Source organism: Rhea pennata, chromosome 17 (assembly GCF_028389875.1).
Source record: "Rhea pennata isolate bPtePen1 chromosome 17, bPtePen1.pri, whole genome shotgun sequence".
In the NCBI taxonomy this organism is placed as follows: domain Eukaryota; kingdom Metazoa; phylum Chordata; class Aves; order Rheiformes; family Rheidae; genus Rhea; species Rhea pennata.
Window position 1 is genome coordinate 2016021 of NC_084679.1, and position 19759 is coordinate 2035779.

A 19759-nucleotide genomic window follows, 5' to 3' on the forward strand; every position below is an offset into this window, starting at 1 on the left:
GCCCCTGCATGAGCAGGGGGTTGGACTAGATGATCTCCAGAGGTCCCTTCCAACCCCAACTGTTCTGTGGAACGGACAGAGCTCAAATACGCTTGACTTCAGCTCTACTGTCCAAGTGTGCTGAGAAGGAGCAGACTCTTCTCTTAAACACAAGGCAAGTTTAAAAGCCACTACTAAAAGAAAAGCATTCACAAAACATTTGTTACACCTCCCTGCAAACGGAAGTAAGGGTTTCCTTCAAAAAGATCACCTCTCCTCTGGCTTCATTGTATTTACAGACACACCACTGTGTTCAAGCTAAGGGCTAGGGTGGGTATTACCCTTCTGTTACAGGTGGAAAAGAAAGTCATAGAAAGCTGAGCTACTTGTTTCATTTCACTCAGCAAGCCAGAAATTAAACTGCAGGGATCCCAGCCCCTGAGCGTTGCTCCTTTTCACTGGATACTCAGGAAGCAATGAAATGCCACTGCGCTACGTTTCCTACAGAACTCTCCATGTGACAGATGTGCTGCTAAGTCTCTGCTTTTTTTTCCTGGCTCAAATCTACCAGAAGAATAACATTTTACAAGTATTTAATGCATGAATTCTTTTCCACTTAACATCCTCCTGAAAAAAAAAACCCTCTGTACCGAAATTCATGGAAAGACTCTGGTTTAGGGAGTTCAAAGGTGGGGTGGGATGCTCTGCACAGAAATAGTTTCTGCCCTCCAGGGAAGAGCACTACACTTAGCAGCAGAGATCTCTGCTCTGGATCCACTTCTCAGATCCTCCATGTTTTATAGCACAACAAAAGAAACAGAAGTCAGGAAACTTTCCTTGAGAACCGTGGTCACTTTATTGTCAGTACCTTGGCTGGATATTTCCAGCCTACAGTGAGCTTCCACACCCTCCTTTCCGTGACAAAGTGCAGTAACACCTTTCAAACCAGAAAGCATTCAAATAGCTCCCTTTTCACCTCCACAGCAGAGAAGCCTCCCCGGGGCACTGGCAGGAGCCCCCGGCCCAGCGAGCACCGCCATTCCCTTCAATCTGCTCAAAAGGGACCGAGGAGGTAGGTGGGCAATGCTGCCGCATCACGGAAATGCCGGCACGGCACCTGGAACAGGCACCTGTGCTTTTCCTTGCCATAACGCTTCCCCATCTCCCTCCCAGAGGCAAAGCTCAGCCTACCCTGGTGAAATGGTGCACTCACACCGCAAGTTACATGGCTAAAGACATGGGAAAGCACAGATTCAACCTACTCTTCCACTACACGATCCAAACTGATTAAAGGCCACCTGGGAACAAGGTACAGATGAAGCGCAAGCAGATGAAGAGCTCACCACTGCTTCGTGGTTCAACGGAGGAAACGGGTCACTCAGACGTCCTGGGGCAGGCAGAGCCGGAGCCACGTTCTCCTTCCTCTCCTGCGGCCATGGCAGCCACAGGCTGAAAACATCCGAAGAAGCTGTGGCACGAGACAGAAAAGGATATGAAACTGAAGAGAGGAACAGATAGTTCAGCTCCCTGCTGTGTCCTGGTCAAATCATGGTGGCCCTGCTGCTATTTCCACTGCAACAGCTACAAACACAGCTCATTGGCAACAGGTGAAAAAGAGAGGCTGAAGACATGGCTTTGATCAAGTCCTTTCCTGGCCATCAGCTGGTCATAATTACATCTACTGATCACTCCCAAACAAGGGGAAGAATGACACAAATTGCTCCTCACAGTTGCTTAGTTTATTTTTAAAACATCAGTCTGTTTCTTAAACAAGATTTCCTTGTGCTGGTACACAGCCAGCCACAACACCCAGCAGTACAGAGGCCTCCTCCTTGACGTGACTCCCTGGTGATGCCTGTGCCACTTCATTTGTGCTTCCGGCTCCATTCACTTGTGAAATGTGTCCAACTGATGTTTGCTTTAAAGATTAATGCCAGTACTTGCAATTAAAACAGAGTAAAAGATTTTAAATTCCTTATAAAACCATCTTCTAGGATGTCCCCAGCTGCAAGGCTCCAGGGACCTGCTTAGGCCAACATTAACTTCTGCAAAACTGCCCCTGTAATGAACTTGTATCAACTCCAGCCTCAGTACCAGCAGGACTGCCACGTGGATGGAGCGACCATCTTCATAGTTTAAAATGCAAATACTGGCAGCCTTTGTTTAGGCACGCAATATGAGTCTAAGGCTTCAGCTCAAGGGCCGAGTACTTGGTGGAGAGCCATGCCTGCTCTCAGAGTAGCAGCTTATCCACGTGCCCCTCCTGCCCTGTGGCAGTTGCCCTGCAGCCTCCCGGATCAGGACGGGCTGGAATTATCCACCGTCGATAAGAGACGGGCGATCTGGGCCTTCTGTGCACGGCTGATGTGCTGAGCCATCTGGATGATGCAGTCCACGGCGAGCTCGGGGTTTGCTTGGACCAAGCTGCAAGGCAGACAGGAGAGCACAGCTGTCACTGCAGCACGGTCAGCGCGCCGGCCGCTGAGCACGGCTCAGAGAAACAATACGTTCCAGTCGGACGGTTTCGTAGCCTAAGCAAGATCAGCCTCGTCTCGGCCACGCGCTGTTCCCAGCCCAGGAGGTGCTGACGTTGCCTTAGTGCAGCCAACAGCACCTCTCACGCGTCGCGGGGCTTTTCACGACGCAGCTCCCGAGCGCCCTCAGCCACTCACTTCCGGATCTGCTTGAGAGCGTGGTCCCGCTTCAAGTACTTGATGTTCTCTCGAATGGCCGACTGGGTGTCACCATCCTCCTGCAGGTGCTTCTCCAGCCATTCCACCACCACCTGGTTGTTGTCCCAGAGGTAGCCCTAGGGAGGGCAGCACCATGGGGAGGCGGCTCCCAGGTCCCCCCCAGCCTGCCTCCCCCTCCTCCTCCTATGTTCCATGCTTTTTCCTCTCGTTACACAGCCAGACATCTGGACTACAGTTCCCAGTCCTGCATGGATGTGTTTACAGAGGTTTTCAAATCATTTCTTGCATTCCAGTTCCCTAATTCCTTCCCTTAAAGTCCTCTCTCAGGGTCACCTTTGTTTCATCTTCCTCCCAGGCACTGAGCTCCTGACAAGGACAGCTACGGAAAGCAGAGCCAACGGCACCGCACTGCTCCCCCCTCGGCTCTTTGCTCTTCTCTAGTCCAGCATAAAGGTCAGTGAGGAAAAGGTTCAGTTTGGAAATCAAAACTCATGAAAGCTTTATGGACTGTTTAAAATGCAAAATATTAAGATAAAACATATTTACTTGTGCCTGCCCTTCAGCCACTCATTTTCCAGCTCATGAAGTACACACTTTACCTGGGGAGCTTTGTAAGTCACTGTATGTACACCTGGGGGCAGACAGCACCGCTCAAATGCAAATGCCAGAAGTCTCTCATTCCTGCACTGGGAAGTTCTTTCTGATGGCAGAAATTAAGATGCAGGCCATCTTAAGTGACTTTTGGGGCCATCTTGCTACAGTTGAACACCTGCATCCAACTGATACCAACTGATTTGAAGAGACAGTCCCAGTTTCAGGACTGCTTACACACTCACCCTGACACTAGCTGCAGAACAGCAATTCCTATTCCATGTTTAAACCCAAGAGGAAGCACAGGTGGAACACCCATGCGAACACAGAGCGAGGCAGCTGCCCTCAGCGGGACCGGGACCACCGTGGCAGGTGCCCAGGCATCAGGGGCATGGACATCTCAGGAAGCCGAGGCTCGCGGTACCTTTGCAGCTCCTTCTGTCTCCATGAACCAGCGCCGCAGCATCGACTGGATGTGGATGTGGCTCAGCTCGCTGTTTGCCTTGAGGATCTCTGCCTTCACCACCTCCTCCAGGAGCAGCCGTCGCAGCCGCCAGTAGAGGAACGAGCGGGCGTTCTTCCACTCCAGGATGTCCTGAAAAAATGAGGGGACAGGGCTTGGGGTCATGCTTTGTAGAAAATGCTCCAGGAAGGAAGAACAGCTGATGTGCAGCTATCGCTTGCTCACAGGTCTTGCCCCTGGTGCCGAGAGGGTGCAGGGCAGGTCTGCCAGCCAGCATGGGCTGGAGCAGAGAGCAACACCTGCAGCAGAAACAGCACATCAAGCTGCAGGCCTGGGGAATTGCCCTTCCAACTTCATGCCGCAGCTGCAAAAGATTACCCTGAGCCGAGATCTGCCACAGGACCAACGCGCTGCCAACCCCACCAACGCTGAATGAGCGAGCCAAGCGCCCTTGCTCACCGTAATGACGCCTTTCTCCTGCATGCGGCCTGGGGTGTCGTGCAGGTCAGCGAAGTGCACGGCCACCTGGTAGTACATGGGCAGCAGCAGCTCCTCCCGGGCCTTGAGCTGCTTCTCCAGCTCCGTGCGCTCCGCATCCGACAGCTTGGGCGTACCTGCACCCAGGGACACACTGCTGAACAGCCCACCGGCCTCACTCACCGCCACCGAGGCGCCGCGCAGCAGCCAGCCTGACGGCATTTTCTGCTGCTGTTTCAATAGAAAACTTATTTAAAAGCACCTGTATTCTACCACTGAACACGACATAAGGTGAGCTCAACCGTAGCCGCTCTGCACGCACTGCCCAAGCTGCTCGGTAGGAGGCACCTCCTGCACCCACGCAGCTTCCCAAGCTAACGCAGATCTGGGATTCCCCATTTCTATCCCTACTGCCCTCCTGAGGGAATGGGACTTCCCAAGTGACACCCCTTGGGCTTTGGCACATTTACACCCTTGCCCAGAGACCAGCCAGAGAAAATGCCAGGTCATTAAGGGGTTCTGCCATGTCCAGTGCAAGAGAAGAAGGAGATGGCGTCACAGTCACCTTGCTAAGAGGGCTTTGGACTTTGGCAGGGACTGTTTTTTAGTGGGGTGGAAGGGAACGCATGAGGAACATAAGCAAATCAACCTATAGCTCAGCTGTTCACACTCCATCATTGGCTGCAGACAGAAGTCGATCACATAGGGCAAAAGGAGACCCAGTGTATTAAAGGCAGCCTCTGTCCAGCTCCAAAATGATTATTTGTTGTCCCATTTAGCACCAATGCAGCAGGGCTGTCAGTTGTTCTTTATCTCAAAGCACGGGAGCAGTTGCTGTGGTTCCAGAACAGATTCCAGCACCCTCTGCAAAGCCCAGGAAAGCACCACTACGTCCACTTAGAGGGTTCCATTATCAGAAAAATTGTGAAAAATTTTCACAAAGAAACAAACACTAAAAAAGGAGTTCCCGAGCGCCTGCAGTGGCACCTTAATGTTTGAGCCTCATGTTTGAATGTACCACTACCTAGCAACACAAGCTAAAACACTCCTCTCTTACCCAGCTGCTCAACAAGCCTTGCATAAACTGCATCGATCCTTCTCATGGTCTTCACCAAATCTTTCTTCCTGAATTTGATCTCTACTGTTCCTTCAGGCTCCAAAATGCCACCTCTGGAAAAAAAAGTTCTTTAAAGCAAGGACTGGCCTCTGCATGAGGAAAATAAATCCTGGGATAAGACTTAACTGTCAGCAATGAAGAACAACTAAATATTACAGTAAACAACTCTCACTTTTAAGAATTAAGAACAGAGAAAAATCTAAAAGGGTTTTCTTTCCAGACTGTGGATTCTTGTCTATATTCCCACTTCTTACAATCTGTTCTAGTGTGCATTAGGTCAGTTTAAAGAAAAGGCCTCCGACCACCCCAAAAGAACAAAGTATTTACTCCCCCGCAGCCTTCACCAGTCCTAGGACAGTATCTCCAGTGAAATACCTAGGAAGTTGCTCTCTAGGAATTCAAGAACTTTAAGTTGATGGCTCTTATCAACTGAAGGGTTGGGAAAGAAAAAAAAAAAATTTAGAAATCTCCAGTGATCCGAGGTCTCTCCATGTGGGACTATGACTCTGCAGAGACCACGCACTGGCTTTAATTTCTCTATGCGTAAGCTGCGGAGGACACACAGGTATTTCAGACGCACGCAGAGGCACCGGGATGCTGACCTGCTCTCCTTGTCTGCGTAGAGCTCCACGTACAGCGGGTTAATAGTGGAGTCGATGACCACCCAGGAGCCTCCCCGCAGTTCTGCGTGCGGCGGGATGTAGACCAGGACGGGCTGTTTAAAATCCCTGATGCTGTCGACGATGGATGCGCCAAATTTCAGCATCTGGTCATACATGTCTGAAAGCCAAGGGGACTCAGCAACCGGGCGCTCCCACAGCTACTGCTGGCACCAGGGCAAGCGTGGTGCAGCGAGCTGTGCTGCTCTAACACCCAGGCCATGCTCCCCTGTTCTCTGTAAAAGTGCTAACCTCTTTCACATCCCACAGTTGCCCCTCTCCTTCTTCCCTGAGAGCACCAGGGCTCACCAGTATTGCTCTAAAGCACATCAGCCTTTTTGATCTAGCTGCTCAAAGCTCTTTTCTCCATCAGAGAATTGAAATAAGCCCCGCAAAACCAGCCCAGCAGGAAGTCACCAAACCCTGGGACCTGCATCCCAGCAATGCTGCGTCACCTCCTCCCCGGCCCAACCCCACGTCCCTGGCGGGCGCGAGCAAGACAGCAAGCCTGGACAAGCTGACTCGCACATCCCCAGGAGCCCCGGGGCATGGCCAGGGCATCGTGGTCACTGCTCCTCAGGGGCCAGCCCCACGCCTGGTACCTTTCATGCCACTGGAGAACCCTCGCCAGTTGGCGAAGATCATCAGAGGGAGATGCTCCCGGTTGAAGTCCCGAATAGCTTGGGCAGTTTTAAAAGCTGAGTCAGGAAACCATACCTGCCCAGCCTGCTGGATTATCTGAAAAAGAGGCAAGCAGGAGCAATCAGGTCAGTAACCCACAGTGCGAAAAAAATGGAAGAAAATTAAGTTGACCAAGCACCACTGATTTCATCAGTTCTGAAAGAGAATCAAGGCATGTAGAAGGATTAGGCCAAGCAGGCTTTCCTCCTCCTCTCTCCTTTCTCCTCCATCCCCCCCTCACACCTTTGCCTCCGAGTCCGGGTTAGCAGGGTCGGCTGGTATCGTCACCTCCACAGCGCGGGTCTCAACAGCAATGACGCCTACAGGGAGGCCTCCCAACCTGCAACAAGGCAGGGCAGCCTCAGCAGAGGCCAGTTCTCCCCCCACGCTGTGCCCCAGCCAGAGGGATCTCCCTCCTCCCCATCCTGAAAGTGGTGCTAGGGCATGGCCTCAAGGGCTCTCGGCAGTGCCGATGCCCCTTCCCCCGGAGAAGGCAGCTGGAAAGGGCCAGCTGCTGCATGTGAGCATCTCCAAGCTACAGAGCTCAGCGGGAGCTCACGGGCCCAGGCGGCAAGCAACCCTCTGAGAGCCTCAGGTTTGCCCCGATACCTTGCTCTGCCAACCACGACCGTCTGAGCCCAGGGCCTCATGATCTCCATGAAGCTGCCTTGGTCAAAGAAGCCACTCTGCCAGCTTCCCTTGAGAGCTGCAGAGGCAGAGTAAGAGAAAAGCCAAAGAGGTGAGTGCAGGATGCTCTCTGCCCAGCCACACAGCAATAACTACCACCTGCAAAGGCCCAGAGGATTTTACTGCCACAAAAAGCATACAGGAGAGTTGCTGCAGTGGTCTCGGGTTGCCCTCACTTACTTGGATGTGGTCTCCCTGCCAGCATCCATCTGGGATCATAGGGGACTTTGGAAGGGACAAAATCTATTTCTCTTTCAATGGGGTCACTTATGGTAGCGACAGGCACCGGGCTACGGTTATCCTGTAAGGAGAAAGTCCCAAAGTGCAGGTCATCAGCCAGCTACTCCAGTAACAGTGAAGATTTACACTCCCACGTTGCCATCTTGAAGCACCCACCTACCTTTGGCATGTACGAAAGCCACTGTAGAATGGTATAGACACCCTCAAAATCATCTGGCACTGTGATGTGGGAAACACCGTTATTGTGCATGATCTGCACGCCTCCCAGCTGGTTATTGGATGTGTAAACTTCACGTCCTAAAACCTAGTCAAAATTATTAACAGAAATATACCTCACTCTGCTAAAGCAGAAGCAACTCTTCCTAGTCCAATTTAAGTCAAACTTTTGCACAAGTACATGCCCTCCGTTTTGAAGCTGAATTTAAACTCTATGTATCAGGCAGATGTTAAACTACAAAGACCCATGTTAAAAAGTTAAAGAGCAAGTGCCTTTTGCATCAGTTTAACTAAGGTTTCAAATCATGTTTCAGACTAGTAAGATTCTGCCTGGAGCTGAGTCCTGCCCAGGATGCTCAGACAGGAGCTGAACAAGCAGCTTTGCGACCCTGCTGCTCAGCCTCTCTGCCCGGCAATGAGGCAGGACAGAGGAACACAGGTTGACCTGGCCTGTAAAGCAGTATCACACAGGTGCTAGGCAGCAATTTTATAACTTCCTCATCACCAAAACCAGCCCAGTTGTACTTCTCCCACACGCTTCCCCAGACACATCCCATGAAGCAATGCTGAGTTAACTACCACCTTTTCCCAAGAGATAGGGCTCACGGTGGGAAGGAACAGCCTCCTTTAGCAGTGGAACACGTAGACTCAAGGAAGATAATGTGGCCGAAGCACACGTTACCTTGTTGAGAGCTGTAACTCCGGTGAGGATGATGTGGGAATTCTCCACCTGGATAACACGCTGGCCCAGTCTCACCAGGTAAGCGCCAATCCCAATGGCACGACATGTCACCTGGGGCACACAGACGAGGATATGCAGAATTATCAGGGAAAAAGGGTTGCAGAATAATCAGTAAGCACTAGAACTACGTGTTCCCTCCCGACTCTGCAGGTGTTGGTACAGTGGGGTGACTCAGTTTTGCCAGGTCACTTGTCACATCCTGTTAGTCCCCCCCCCCAGGGTGATCCTAAAAGCAAGTACAAGAGCAGCATCCTTTTCTAGGAAGAATAGAACAGGGGAAGGGTTCAAAGGCTATACCATGCTAATGGTCACTATTTCTTCATAAGCTCGAGAGGACTCCCCAGCGATGGTACCAGCAGCTCTCAGGTTTTCCACCCCAAATCCGTTCTCTTTCCCGATGATGTCCATGAGGACATACCTGCAAGGCAGGCAGAGGCACGGTGCCAAAGATAGGACAAGGGAAAGCACTCAGTTGCCATGACTCGTTCAGCAGGATGCCAAGTCAGGATGCAAAAGGCCTGGATCTCGTTGCAGGCACAAAGCAAGCCACAGGAGCCACTCTGTCAGGCGCCGCAGCCTGCCTGCCTTAGGTGTGAACCAGGTGAGACAGCGACAACTCACCTGGACTCTCCCCCTTCTTCGACATGCTCACAGTGCACCGAGTTCATGGAGCTAATCCTCGTGTAGTCCTGGGGAGTCAGGTACAGATACTTGAACCCCTGAAAGTGAAGATGAGGATGAATTGCAGAACCCCCTGCAGACGTGCTTGTGAGGGACACAGCACCCCTCCAAACCCACACCCCAACCCAAACCCACCCTGCGCAGTGATGCTGCAGTAGGGAACACGGGCAGACAAGCAATGCCAGAGGAGCCGTGCCAGCAGAGGCACCTTTATTCCCATCCCAATGGAGAAAACGGAGTAACCACTCCGGTAGCACTGGGTGTGCACATGTGCTCACCCTCCAGTACTATGTGGTCTCAGATGATCCCACAGTAGGAGTTTCACCTCCCAGTTTAGCTCTGAGCCTTCCCCAAATAAGTCCTTTGTTATCTTCTGATTGCAGGAGGGGAGGTGCACACCTTGTACGGGTCTGCAGGGTCCACCCAGGCCACCTGGAACATGTGCTTTATCTCATCCGCAAAGCCAATCCGGGCTCCGCTGTTGGCAGCGATGTAGATGCGGGGAATGCCTTCAGCGCGGGCCAGCTCTGAGGCTCTGAGAAAGAGCAAGTCCTCCTCCGGCCCGAAGGAGCCGATCTTGTGCGTGATGTCATTGCAGATGAGCACGATGTCCCGGCCTTTCGGATACTCAGGGGTCTTCAGCTTCATTTTGAAAGCAACCATCCCAACCTGCCCCGAAACAGTACAAGGTCACATGGCAGGCTGCTCCAGACAAGAAGAGTCAGCGCTGAGCCAACACACCATTTCAACTTGAAGAGCATCCCATGTAGGCTAAACACTGCTGGAAGTAGGAAGCCACAGCACAGCTTTCCCCCGCTCTGCTCTCTCCCTCTGTTCCCAGTTCATTTGCCGTTACCTCATTCCCTCCAGGGAGCCTGTTCATCTGCACCAGCTGCCCCTGAGAGTCCAGCACCAGCTCAGTGTAAGTCAGGACATCCTTGGGGTACAGTTCTGTGGAGCCCCATAGCTTGAAGAGAGCCTGCAGAGACACCACACAGGACAAGTTGAAAACACTGGGGCTGCAGCAGCTCCAAAGCCATTGCTGACTGCAGACACCTACTCCTTTAGCAACATGGGACTTCATATGAATGAAAAGGGAGCTGGAGCCACGGAGAGACCTCAACCTGCTGCACTCTTCATTGCGCACAGCTCTCCAGCTCACACCCTCCATTAGCACAACTATGTCAAATTGCAAGAGTTAGGAATTTGTTTAGAAGTACTTCATACAACCAAAAATATGAGGGTTTGGTCTTGTTAGTTCCCCCCTCTTTTTTTCCTTTATCAAAACAGGAGAGAGTTTTTTTTTTAATCCACACAGGAAAATCTAGGGAGGGAGGAACAGAAAAAAAAGTTAAACAATTTGTAATCTCTTTCAGCTCAGTCTGGACTCACCTGCCTGATCATTTCCGGGAAGTCATACACGTACGTGGTGCCCAAGGTCTGTGCCTGGAACCGCTTGGCCTGAAGCAGGTCCTTAGTGACATATGGCGTGTTAATGAGCATCCCATGCTGCGGCCCTTGCTTATCTCCATAGGACTGAAACATGATCTGGGAAGAAAGTCAGAGACAGTTGGCCCTTCTCCTGCAGCATGCAGGCAAATTGCTCTCTGCACAGTTAAGGTGCAAGAGCCTCATGTGGCCCAGAACGCTGGTTAGATCTGCCCGGCCAAGCTCCCCATGTCCATGGCTCTACCTGTCCAAATAACAGCATGATTTTCCATCCCACATTTCCTTACTGAGGGGACAGACTGCACGCAAAATCACTATGTTATGAGTACTAGTAAGACCCAAATGCTACCCCTCTGTCTCCCAGACCAAAAGCTGCCTGGTTACACCCCAGCAACAGCCCAGGGGCTCAGCACGACTTCTGGAGCAGAGCATTGCTCTGAGGTGTCCAAATGGCTGCAATGCACGGGGATAAAATCTGGCAGGCCCTGGAAATGCTGCTGTATGGGCAGGCTGGTATCTCTAGGCTCTGGGAGACCGATCAGGTATGGGGTAGTTTCTGCAGAAGTCCTCAAATACTTCACCATAGCAGATGCTTGCTTGTGCTTGAATAGAGGAACACCAGCTGCTAAAGCAGTGCTGCAAGGTGGGAGTGTTTCAGGGACTGGGCGCTCACGGTCGGGTTTCTGCTAGCTACCAGCATCTACACGGCACTCACGTTCCCAGTGCCGAGGTCCCTCACTTCCTTGTATATGCTGATGTCCAGGTAGTAGCCAGACTCATTGGTCAGGAAGAGGCGGATGGGAATCGCTGTCATGGTCGGTGTCAGCCGGATGTTGATCTTCACCTCGGCCTGCAGGACCCGGAGCTTCCAGAGCCGGCTCCCGTAGCGCATCACCATGGAGCGCACTGACTCCTCGATCTGGGTGCAGGAGAGCAGATGGCTGAGTATCCATGTCAGGGAACATCTGTGTCCTTTGCATGGCTCGGGACACAGCAAACTCAAGCCCAGAGCAAGCCCGTTGTATCTCCACCCCAAAGAGCCACTTCAGATTTGCTCTGGGCAAGCCCTTTCCTCCTCTGTTAGGAATTAGGAAAAATGATGCCCCATGTTTGCCTGAATGGACACTAAACTCCTCTTTCAGGCTGTGTCCTACTGGGGGAGAGGAGCCTGCTACCTACCCTCACACCACCAGCAAGCTGCCCATTTGTCTAAGCCTTTACATAAAGCACCAATCAAGTCCTAAGCAGGAAATTTTAGCACCTCCCCAGCAAACAGCCTCTCTGTCCCCTACAGACAGCAAAGGTGTGACTCAGAAAATAAGCTGCAGGGGCCTCTCAAGGGCTGCTGAATCCATCCCCCTGCCAAGGCAGGGCCTCCCAGCATGGTGAAGGGCCAGCAGCCTGTCTGCTCAGTGGTACCAAGGATGAAATCTCGATCCTCAGATCAGTGCTGCACCAAGACACTTCTAGCCATACACCCTTTGCGAAGCGGCTTGAAGGTGCCTCTGGGCACAGATGCTTTACAAAGGGGCAGGTGAGCCCCATATCACAAAGGGAAGCGGGACCACCAAGAAAATCACCTTGAAAGGGTCCATGACAACTGTTGGCACAAAATTGAGGAAGATGTGGTTACAGTCAGTGCGGACAGTCGTGTTGCTGAAGGCCACCTCCAGCTCGTCCATTGCTTCCAGGAGGAGTCGCTCACCCTCATTCTGCAGGTACTCGAAGGAGGCCTCCTGCAGCACAGAGGGCATGAGGGTGCTCATGCATGGGGCAGAAAAACCTCTGTGCTCAAGGTAGAGTTGCTTCCATCAAAGTACTCAGGGTGAGCAAACCGCAGCCTCAGCCTCTCCCACCCCCACACAGGTCCCAGCAAAGCAGTGACATATCCATTTCCACTGCACAACCAGGGGTTTGGGACCCCATGTCACCTTGCCTTGGTGATTAGATCTGAGTGTCGTACAATGGCACGGATGAAAAACCGGTAGTCGGTGGCCTCGGTGCCTGCCTGCACTTTAGCAGCCCCCAGGTAGAGGTGCATCTTGTGGTTGGCGCAGGGAATAGCGGTCAGGTCAAAGTTACGCATGCGGCTCAGCTCCAGCTGGAAGGCCAGGGCTGGCTCTAGGTGCCGATAAATGCGATCCTCTGCAAACTGTTACATAGTGGAGGAGAGTGAGCAAGCTCCTTGCCAGGTGACATGGAGACAGACTCCAATTCCAGAATGGTCTTGGATCTTGTTACATCTCTGGTCAACGGCTCTTACCTCATCTCTCGCTCTGAATGTAAAAAACTTTGGGAATTCTCTCTAGAGCAAAAACAGAAAGACAATACAGTGGCATGTGAATACTGGCATTAGAGGCAGGCAGAGGCTTTTTCTGATTTTCAGTAAATTCACAAGAGCAGCAAGAAGGGAAACCCTACAGGTTTCCTCCTTCCCCAAAAGGGGAGGAAACTGGAAGTAATGCATGCCTTTTAAAGGAAAAGTTATGAAGCGAACAAAGCAAGAATCATATTACTAAGGATATTAGCAGCATACATGCTAATACAGGAGCTAGATCATTCACTGGCTTATTAATTCCTAGCTTTTCCTCCTAATGTTTGGTTGCAGCTGTCACACAATACTCTATTAGATACTAATAACTACTTGCTGACCCTTACAGATACAGAGATAAAGCATGCTTCTAAAGTAACTCTGCCACTTAGCAGTTCTGTTTCTATTTCTACTGACCTGCTGGGCAATTAAAAACGTGATTCTCCGCAGACCATAGTCAACAAGGACGTTTTTCTACATGGAAACAGAAGACAGTGTCATGACACAGGAAAGACCTCCACCAACCTCAAAAGGTTAAAATACCTTCACCAAGGAAGCAAAAGAAACAAACAAACAACAAAAAAAAAAAAACAGTAGGCCACCACTGGTGTGCTAACGTAGCCTTCAAAAGGGCTTCAAAGTACTACACATATGCAAGGTCTACAGCTGTGCAACAGACCTTAGATTGGGCAAAGGCTCTGAAGACTGGCACCAGCTCTTCATCCTCCAGGTGGTCTGCCCATCTGAGCACAATGTTGAGGATATGGATTGGCTCCTCTCGGACATTCTGGCAATGAAACCCCACAATAAATCTTCGTGTTTTGGCTCAGGCACCACTGCTGTCCTGCACCTCCCTGAGGGGCCTCAGCAGCAGCATCACACACACCTTGGAGTCCTCTTCATCATAGATGGTGGCTCTTGCCTCACTAAACAGGGAGCTCTCTACAGGTGGGTCTGCGAAGCAGGAGATCACTTCATCGAAGTTCCTGCCAGGACCCAAACCGAGTGGATGAGGGACAGGGTGACAAGTCAGCACTTCCATACCATGTCATGCCAAAGGCAACAGTTTCAAGAACTCGCAATAGCAGGGGTTCAAATACTAACAAGACACCCAGTTGAGCCAGCCTGTGATCCTGGATTTCCTCACTGAGCACTGTGCTCTACCAAAAAGTGGCCAGATCCAAAAATCATGAAATACAGTTCTGAAGTGCTTGTATTTTATGACACAGATACTTCATGAACGCCAGGCAAGCACCTCCCAGGCCTGCAGGAACTGCATGAATTTCCACACGACCAGATGACATACTGTGTCCTCACTAAGTAACTGTCATGCTGAAAATATCACCTGCCTCTGACCACTGACTGAGTGTTGCCCAGCTGCCAGTGGCTTTGGGTCTTCCACTAAATTCTACCCTACAATGACTGCAGCAGCTCTAAAAAGGTACATGCAAAGGACTGGCTTGGGCACAGCTCCTCTGCCTGCCTACCTTGTAAAATCCTCAAATCTGTCAAAGGCAACCATAGCTCCCATCCTCTGACTCAGGGGAGAAAAGCCACTGTCCATAAACAGCTCAGTGCTGTGCCGGGCCAAGTCCGGGTTCGAGATGCTGACGGGGACAGACATCCTGCGCGGGGGAACAAGGCAGCCATCAGACACGGAGAGGCACCACTACTCTGCCAACGCAAGAGCAGTCACGGGAACTGGTCAGGCAGGCAACACCACTCGTTTATATGGGCATTTACTTGGACAACAGTCAGACTGCTTGCCCACAACAGAAAAGCAGAGAGAGCCTTTAATTAAAGCCAGTTCAGGGAAGTCTGAGCTCAGTCTGAGGAAGGGTTATTAGTTTCCTCTGAAAGCCCTCTTGCTTAGTGGAAACAAAGAAAAGTGAATTAACTTTGCAAAAAGGATCATGTCCATCAGCAAAGCTAGGGACTGGCAGAACCAGGTTAGAGACTGCGGGATGACCTCTCCTACCGATTTGGATGGGATGATGGCAGCATGAACTGAAACTCCACCACACAGGTGCCATCTGAGAGCTGGCGGTGCTGCAGGCTGTTCAGCTCATAAGCGATATACCCACGTCTCACGTACACCTGAAGAAAAGATGGGGAAGGAGGAAGGTTAAAATTGCAGGTGCCCTCTCCTTGTGTGCAGCAACCACGACAGGACACAGCGGCTGTGACGAGGTCACAGCTCTCTTGGTGGCAAGCATGATCCTGCTGGGTCCCACCTGGCTTATCAAGAAGAGTCCCCTCTGGCCCTTACCTCCAGCGCTGCCATGCGCACCACCTGGTTGGTGTGGTAGAAGAAAATGGGAAGCACGTCGAAGATGGTTGTTTCTGAGAGGATCAATTTCTAAGGGAAAAAAATAAAATTCAGAGCAAGGATGAGATGGGACCACCCCACACCCTACTACATCCACGGGGAAAGGATGTCCCACTTGCATTACTCCAGTCCAGACATGAGGACTGGAGAATGACCAGCCCTTTGAGGTCCTTCTAGACACCCAGCATCAGCTTGCCCTGAGAAAAACTTGTGTGATCCCTGCTCTCTCCAAACAGTGGGGAGCAGAAGAGGAGGGGACATGGTCTTAATTGGCAACAATCAGCACATCATCTCTTCTAGTCTGCACCCACACTAACATTACTAACCAACACTGCAAGACTTCAAATGCCTTTCAGGCTTAGTTTTAAAATTAAGTGGCTTGCAGACAGAACTTCTTCACCAAAGCCAACCAAAATGCTTGTCTAGAAAGCAAAATTCCCTCTGTTGAAAATAAAAGATTTCTAACCTTCAGGTTTTCAGGGCAGTACTCATGTCCATACATGTCGATGGCAGACAAGAATATGGACTCCACCTGGTTGTGCCTCAGCTCATAGGATGGCAGGTGAGAGGCAATCAGCACCTGCAAGGGGGAGATGGTGGCTGGGAGCATGCAGGGAGCCCGCCGAGGCCGACGGTCCAGCGCGCTGCTCGCTGACCTGTCTGGCTCGCAGCGCCACTTTGGAGTTCTCTGTCTTGCTGAGCTGTGTCAGCTCATTGAGGATGGCAGTCAGCTCATCTGTCAGTGTGGGGTCTCGGCCACACAACTGGTCCTAAGAGGGCAGAAGCAAAACCACCCAGCAGCTGGTCCCTCCCATTCACCACAGAAAAAAACCACCTTCCCCTGCATCCCTGGTCCTGCGCTAAGGCAGGGTAGGAAATGGGGAAGAAACTCAGGTCTCAAAAACAGGCAAAATGCTGTTCTGAAAAACCAAGTACAGAAGTGCAATGCAGAAGAGGGGAAAATAATATTCTATTAATGAAGCAGCCAAACACATCAAGAACAGAAGCTTGAAAACAAAACACAAACCCTAGGAATATATTAAAAAGGAAAGCAAAACAGTTTATCAAGCATCCACTTGTTTTAGAGCCCAACACATGGATGCAACAGGATGCAGGCCTGAAGGCTGCAGTCAGGACAAGCCCCAGGAGCAACCAAGTCCTATCCCAAGTCTAGTGACTAGGCAAGAAGGGATTTAAAGCTTGCCTTGGCTTATTTGTCTGTGAAGCAGATGAAATAAGGACAGGTAGCCATGGCCTCTGAAAGCTTCAGTGTGCAGCAAGCACCATACAACGTGACTGCTGCGCCATAGGCTGCTGTCACTCTGGGCCATTCCTCAAGTGAGAGTGCAATGTCCCATCCACTCTCCTTGCCCAGAAAGCTACTCACACACTCCTTTTGCTTCTGTAACACCTCAAGTGGCCTCAGCTACAAAAGAGCAGGAGCCTGGGCAAAACAGGAGCCTTTGAGGACACTGCCTGCAAGGACACCTCCTGCAAGTCTTTATTTCTTGGCATCTCTGGGCACAGGGTGCTCCTGTTCCATCTACTCACAATTAACATAGTCACCAGCAGGTTCTTCTTTGCCACCTGGGCATGTGAGAAGATGCACTCCAGCACCTGGGTCATGTCAGGCTTGTACTGTTCCCTCAGACTGATGACACACTTGTCATAATGAGCTGAGGAAGAGAGCAGGCACTGTGCCATTAGCCCTGCCACCACCCAGCACCAGCAGGAGCAAAGAAGCCCCTCCTTCCCTGACCTTGCTGGAACTGCATCTCCACTTGCAAGTACAGTCGCAGCAGGTCCAGCACAACTGACTTCATGTAGCCCCGGATGCCGCTGCGGTACCTGGTGGAAGTAGGAAGGTCTGACCATGCTGCAAGGAGGAGCCAGTCCTCCCTGCACAGAGCAGGCAGCTTTGTAACAGCAGAGAAGACTGCGATTAACACTGGCTTCACAGATTGCACCACGGGCACATCCCTAAGTCAGGGCAGGACACAGCCCTAAGACTGCTCACCTCTGCACCAGCTGCACAATGCTCTGTGTGTTCATGAAGAAGACCTCCCGCTCTGCCTTCCTCTGCAGCGTGGCTGCGTGGCTGTCCAGCACGTTTGCAATCTGCCAGAGCAAGGGCACAATCGGACACACATTCAGGAACAGCCAACGTGCAGCCTTCAGCAGCGGACAGAGCTCAAAGAAAAGCTCTGGCCAGATCAATTCAGGGGAAGCAGTGACTATGTTGGTGGGGAACTGAGAGCTGAGACTTCCCTTTATACCACCCACCTGCTGGCTGGGAAATCGGCACAGCACAGAGGTGATGTTACTGGCGTACTGCGCCATCACCTTCCTTATCGACTTCTCCACAGAAAGAGGGATTCTTCCAGAAATGCTTGTCATGATTTCCTGAAGCTCCAAGAGGGGCAAGGAGGGATCCCGCAGGGTGTTCATCAGCTTGACCACCCACTCTTTCACCTACAGGACACAAAGGACTGCACTGCCTGCACCCACTAGCACTCCCCAGAAAGCTAAGGTGAAGGTCTCACCATCCCAGCAAGACCACTACATCACTCATGGTTGACTGCACCAGTAACCCCATTAAAAATAGCCTTCGGACCTGGAGGAGAATGCAGCACTCTGAGGTACTTACCTTGGCACTGAAATAGGGCTCTGGCAAGCAGTAGCCATTCATGACATTGATGAGATTGTCCAGCACATTGCGCAGAACCTGATGCAGCTTCTCCCCCATGATGGGCAAAGTCTGCTGGGTTGGGAGGCCTCCCGTGAATGGCTGAGCCTGCCCAAGATACAAGGAAAGAACAGGCACTCATGAACATCAGAGAAGTAAACTGACCCAGATCTTTGATGAAGTTAAATGAGCAGCCAAAAAGCTGCATCGAATGGCAGCATTTCTGCCGTTGTGCCCATCATGAAAAAGATGCAGAAGAGCTACAGATGCAGACAGAACATTACACTGAAAACTTGCCACACGGCAAGCTCTATATACAGCTAAGCGTGCGCAGGATGCTTGCACAGCACAGCGCTATGACATGCAGAAAAGCTGTGCAGGCTTTAAAGCAGCCAGCTTAAGGAAGTCGCACAGCCACTTGTGCCCCCTGCAGCATGCTCTAGCCTAATGCAGCTGCTCTACTGTTGGCTCTTGAGCAAGTGTCCCCTGAGCCCAGTCAGGTCCCCACGTGGCAGTGTTGCCTTCAGATGCCAAAGTGAGCAAAATGCCTTGCAAGCAGGGAGCAGAGAGAGGAGAAAGCAGTAACACAACATGGTTCGGTCCCAGCAGAAATACTCACAGGTTTCACTTTGGTGGGATCATCTAACACAAGCCTGGCGATGACACAACCTGCCTCCAGCAATGCTCCTGGCCGCTTTACATAACGCACACAGCCAGACTCCTCCACCGGTAGGGTCACAACAATTTTCATCACCTGCACAAGGATCAGTAAGATATTCACAGAATGCAGCGAGCAAGCACCACACACATTACAAAGCACCTTGGACGTTGCAACTTCATTGTGGACATTAAATATTGGCAGATGTGATTTTTAATCATGCAACAGACCCACGCTGGCTTAAGGCCCATCAGAGCAGGAATCCCAGGCTCCAGGAACTTCTCCAAGGTCTTCTGCATTTACCTCTATCTCTGCGAAAACATTCCCTTCTGCAATGTGGCTTCCATCTTCCACCATGTACTGTAGCAGCTTCCCCGCAGAGGGCGATCGCAGCACAGTTGGATCTTTCTCCTTCTCAAAATTGCACGTTTTGTTCCCAATGGTGATTCGATACCTTAAGGAGAGAGGAATTTCTCCCTGCTAGACCAGCTGACTGCCTGCTCACCCAGCAGCTGAGGGCTCAGTGAAATCTATGTACCTGTCAATCTCTTCCTTCATGTAGGTAGTGTAACTGTTCCCATCGTAGGAGAGCAGCAGCCCCCCGTCATTCAGCCGGTGCACATCTATCTCTATGTGCGTGCTATTCATTATAATGACGTACGTAGTCAGGGACTGGCGGGCAACCTGTGAGCAACATCCGAAGAGATCCTTCAATGCAAACATCTAAAACCTGTACAGTGACCTTCACTGAGGGCGGTGGGAACAGCAGGCTGCTGCTTAGTGTCTGCTAAGCCTATGGCACACGCGTCTGCTATGGCCCACACAGAAGCTGTGCTCTGCCACGTTCAGCATTGGGACGGGGCCTGCGCTTTGCTGACTGCCATGCTAGTCTTCAAGGGCTAGAGACAGTGGTCTTGTTCTGCATCTACCAAGCTCTTTAATAAACAGCTGCTTTCTTTGTGAGGAGTGAGTTATTTAAGTAAAGTTCAACTGACTGGCTTTACAAGCAAGAAAAGTGGATCTTATTAAACTCAGGAATAAGGGCAACAGGAAATATGAAAATGCCTGTCAGGAGCATAAGGCTCCTGAATAGATAACCA

The 19759-nt window shown here is 51.2% G+C and overlaps 1 protein-coding gene across 1 annotated transcript in view; it reads right to left on the reverse strand.

Annotated features, from left to right (window-relative positions):
* Positions 1 to 1353: 1353 nt before the first annotated feature.
* ACACB (acetyl-CoA carboxylase beta) overlaps positions 1354 to 19759 on the reverse strand; it is a 32520-nt gene continuing 14114 nt past the window's right edge. Inside the window, exons 16-52 of the mRNA XM_062589721.1 lie at positions 19198 to 19343; positions 18963 to 19113; positions 18621 to 18755; positions 17963 to 18109; positions 17599 to 17787; positions 17333 to 17433; positions 17075 to 17163; positions 16867 to 16991; positions 15972 to 16085; positions 15782 to 15895; positions 15256 to 15345; positions 14965 to 15083; positions 14474 to 14611; positions 13873 to 13972; positions 13666 to 13773; positions 13404 to 13460; positions 12939 to 12980; positions 12612 to 12827; positions 12256 to 12411; positions 11391 to 11594; positions 10619 to 10774; positions 10083 to 10205; positions 9626 to 9895; positions 9167 to 9264; positions 8843 to 8963; positions 8486 to 8596; positions 7748 to 7891; positions 7528 to 7648; positions 7270 to 7366; positions 6904 to 7000; positions 6582 to 6717; positions 5923 to 6100; positions 5261 to 5373; positions 4186 to 4340; positions 3688 to 3858; positions 2652 to 2788; positions 1354 to 2403 (exon numbers count right to left, since the gene is read on the reverse strand). Of these exons, the coding sequence (XP_062445705.1) occupies positions 2277 to 2403; positions 2652 to 2788; positions 3688 to 3858; positions 4186 to 4340; positions 5261 to 5373; positions 5923 to 6100; positions 6582 to 6717; positions 6904 to 7000; positions 7270 to 7366; positions 7528 to 7648; positions 7748 to 7891; positions 8486 to 8596; positions 8843 to 8963; positions 9167 to 9264; positions 9626 to 9895; positions 10083 to 10205; positions 10619 to 10774; positions 11391 to 11594; positions 12256 to 12411; positions 12612 to 12827; positions 12939 to 12980; positions 13404 to 13460; positions 13666 to 13773; positions 13873 to 13972; positions 14474 to 14611; positions 14965 to 15083; positions 15256 to 15345; positions 15782 to 15895; positions 15972 to 16085; positions 16867 to 16991; positions 17075 to 17163; positions 17333 to 17433; positions 17599 to 17787; positions 17963 to 18109; positions 18621 to 18755; positions 18963 to 19113; positions 19198 to 19343 (4896 nt within the window). The 3' untranslated portion in view covers positions 1354 to 2276. The remainder of the gene's footprint in view (positions 2404 to 2651; positions 2789 to 3687; positions 3859 to 4185; positions 4341 to 5260; positions 5374 to 5922; positions 6101 to 6581; positions 6718 to 6903; positions 7001 to 7269; positions 7367 to 7527; positions 7649 to 7747; positions 7892 to 8485; positions 8597 to 8842; positions 8964 to 9166; positions 9265 to 9625; positions 9896 to 10082; positions 10206 to 10618; positions 10775 to 11390; positions 11595 to 12255; positions 12412 to 12611; positions 12828 to 12938; positions 12981 to 13403; positions 13461 to 13665; positions 13774 to 13872; positions 13973 to 14473; positions 14612 to 14964; positions 15084 to 15255; positions 15346 to 15781; positions 15896 to 15971; positions 16086 to 16866; positions 16992 to 17074; positions 17164 to 17332; positions 17434 to 17598; positions 17788 to 17962; positions 18110 to 18620; positions 18756 to 18962; positions 19114 to 19197; positions 19344 to 19759) is intronic.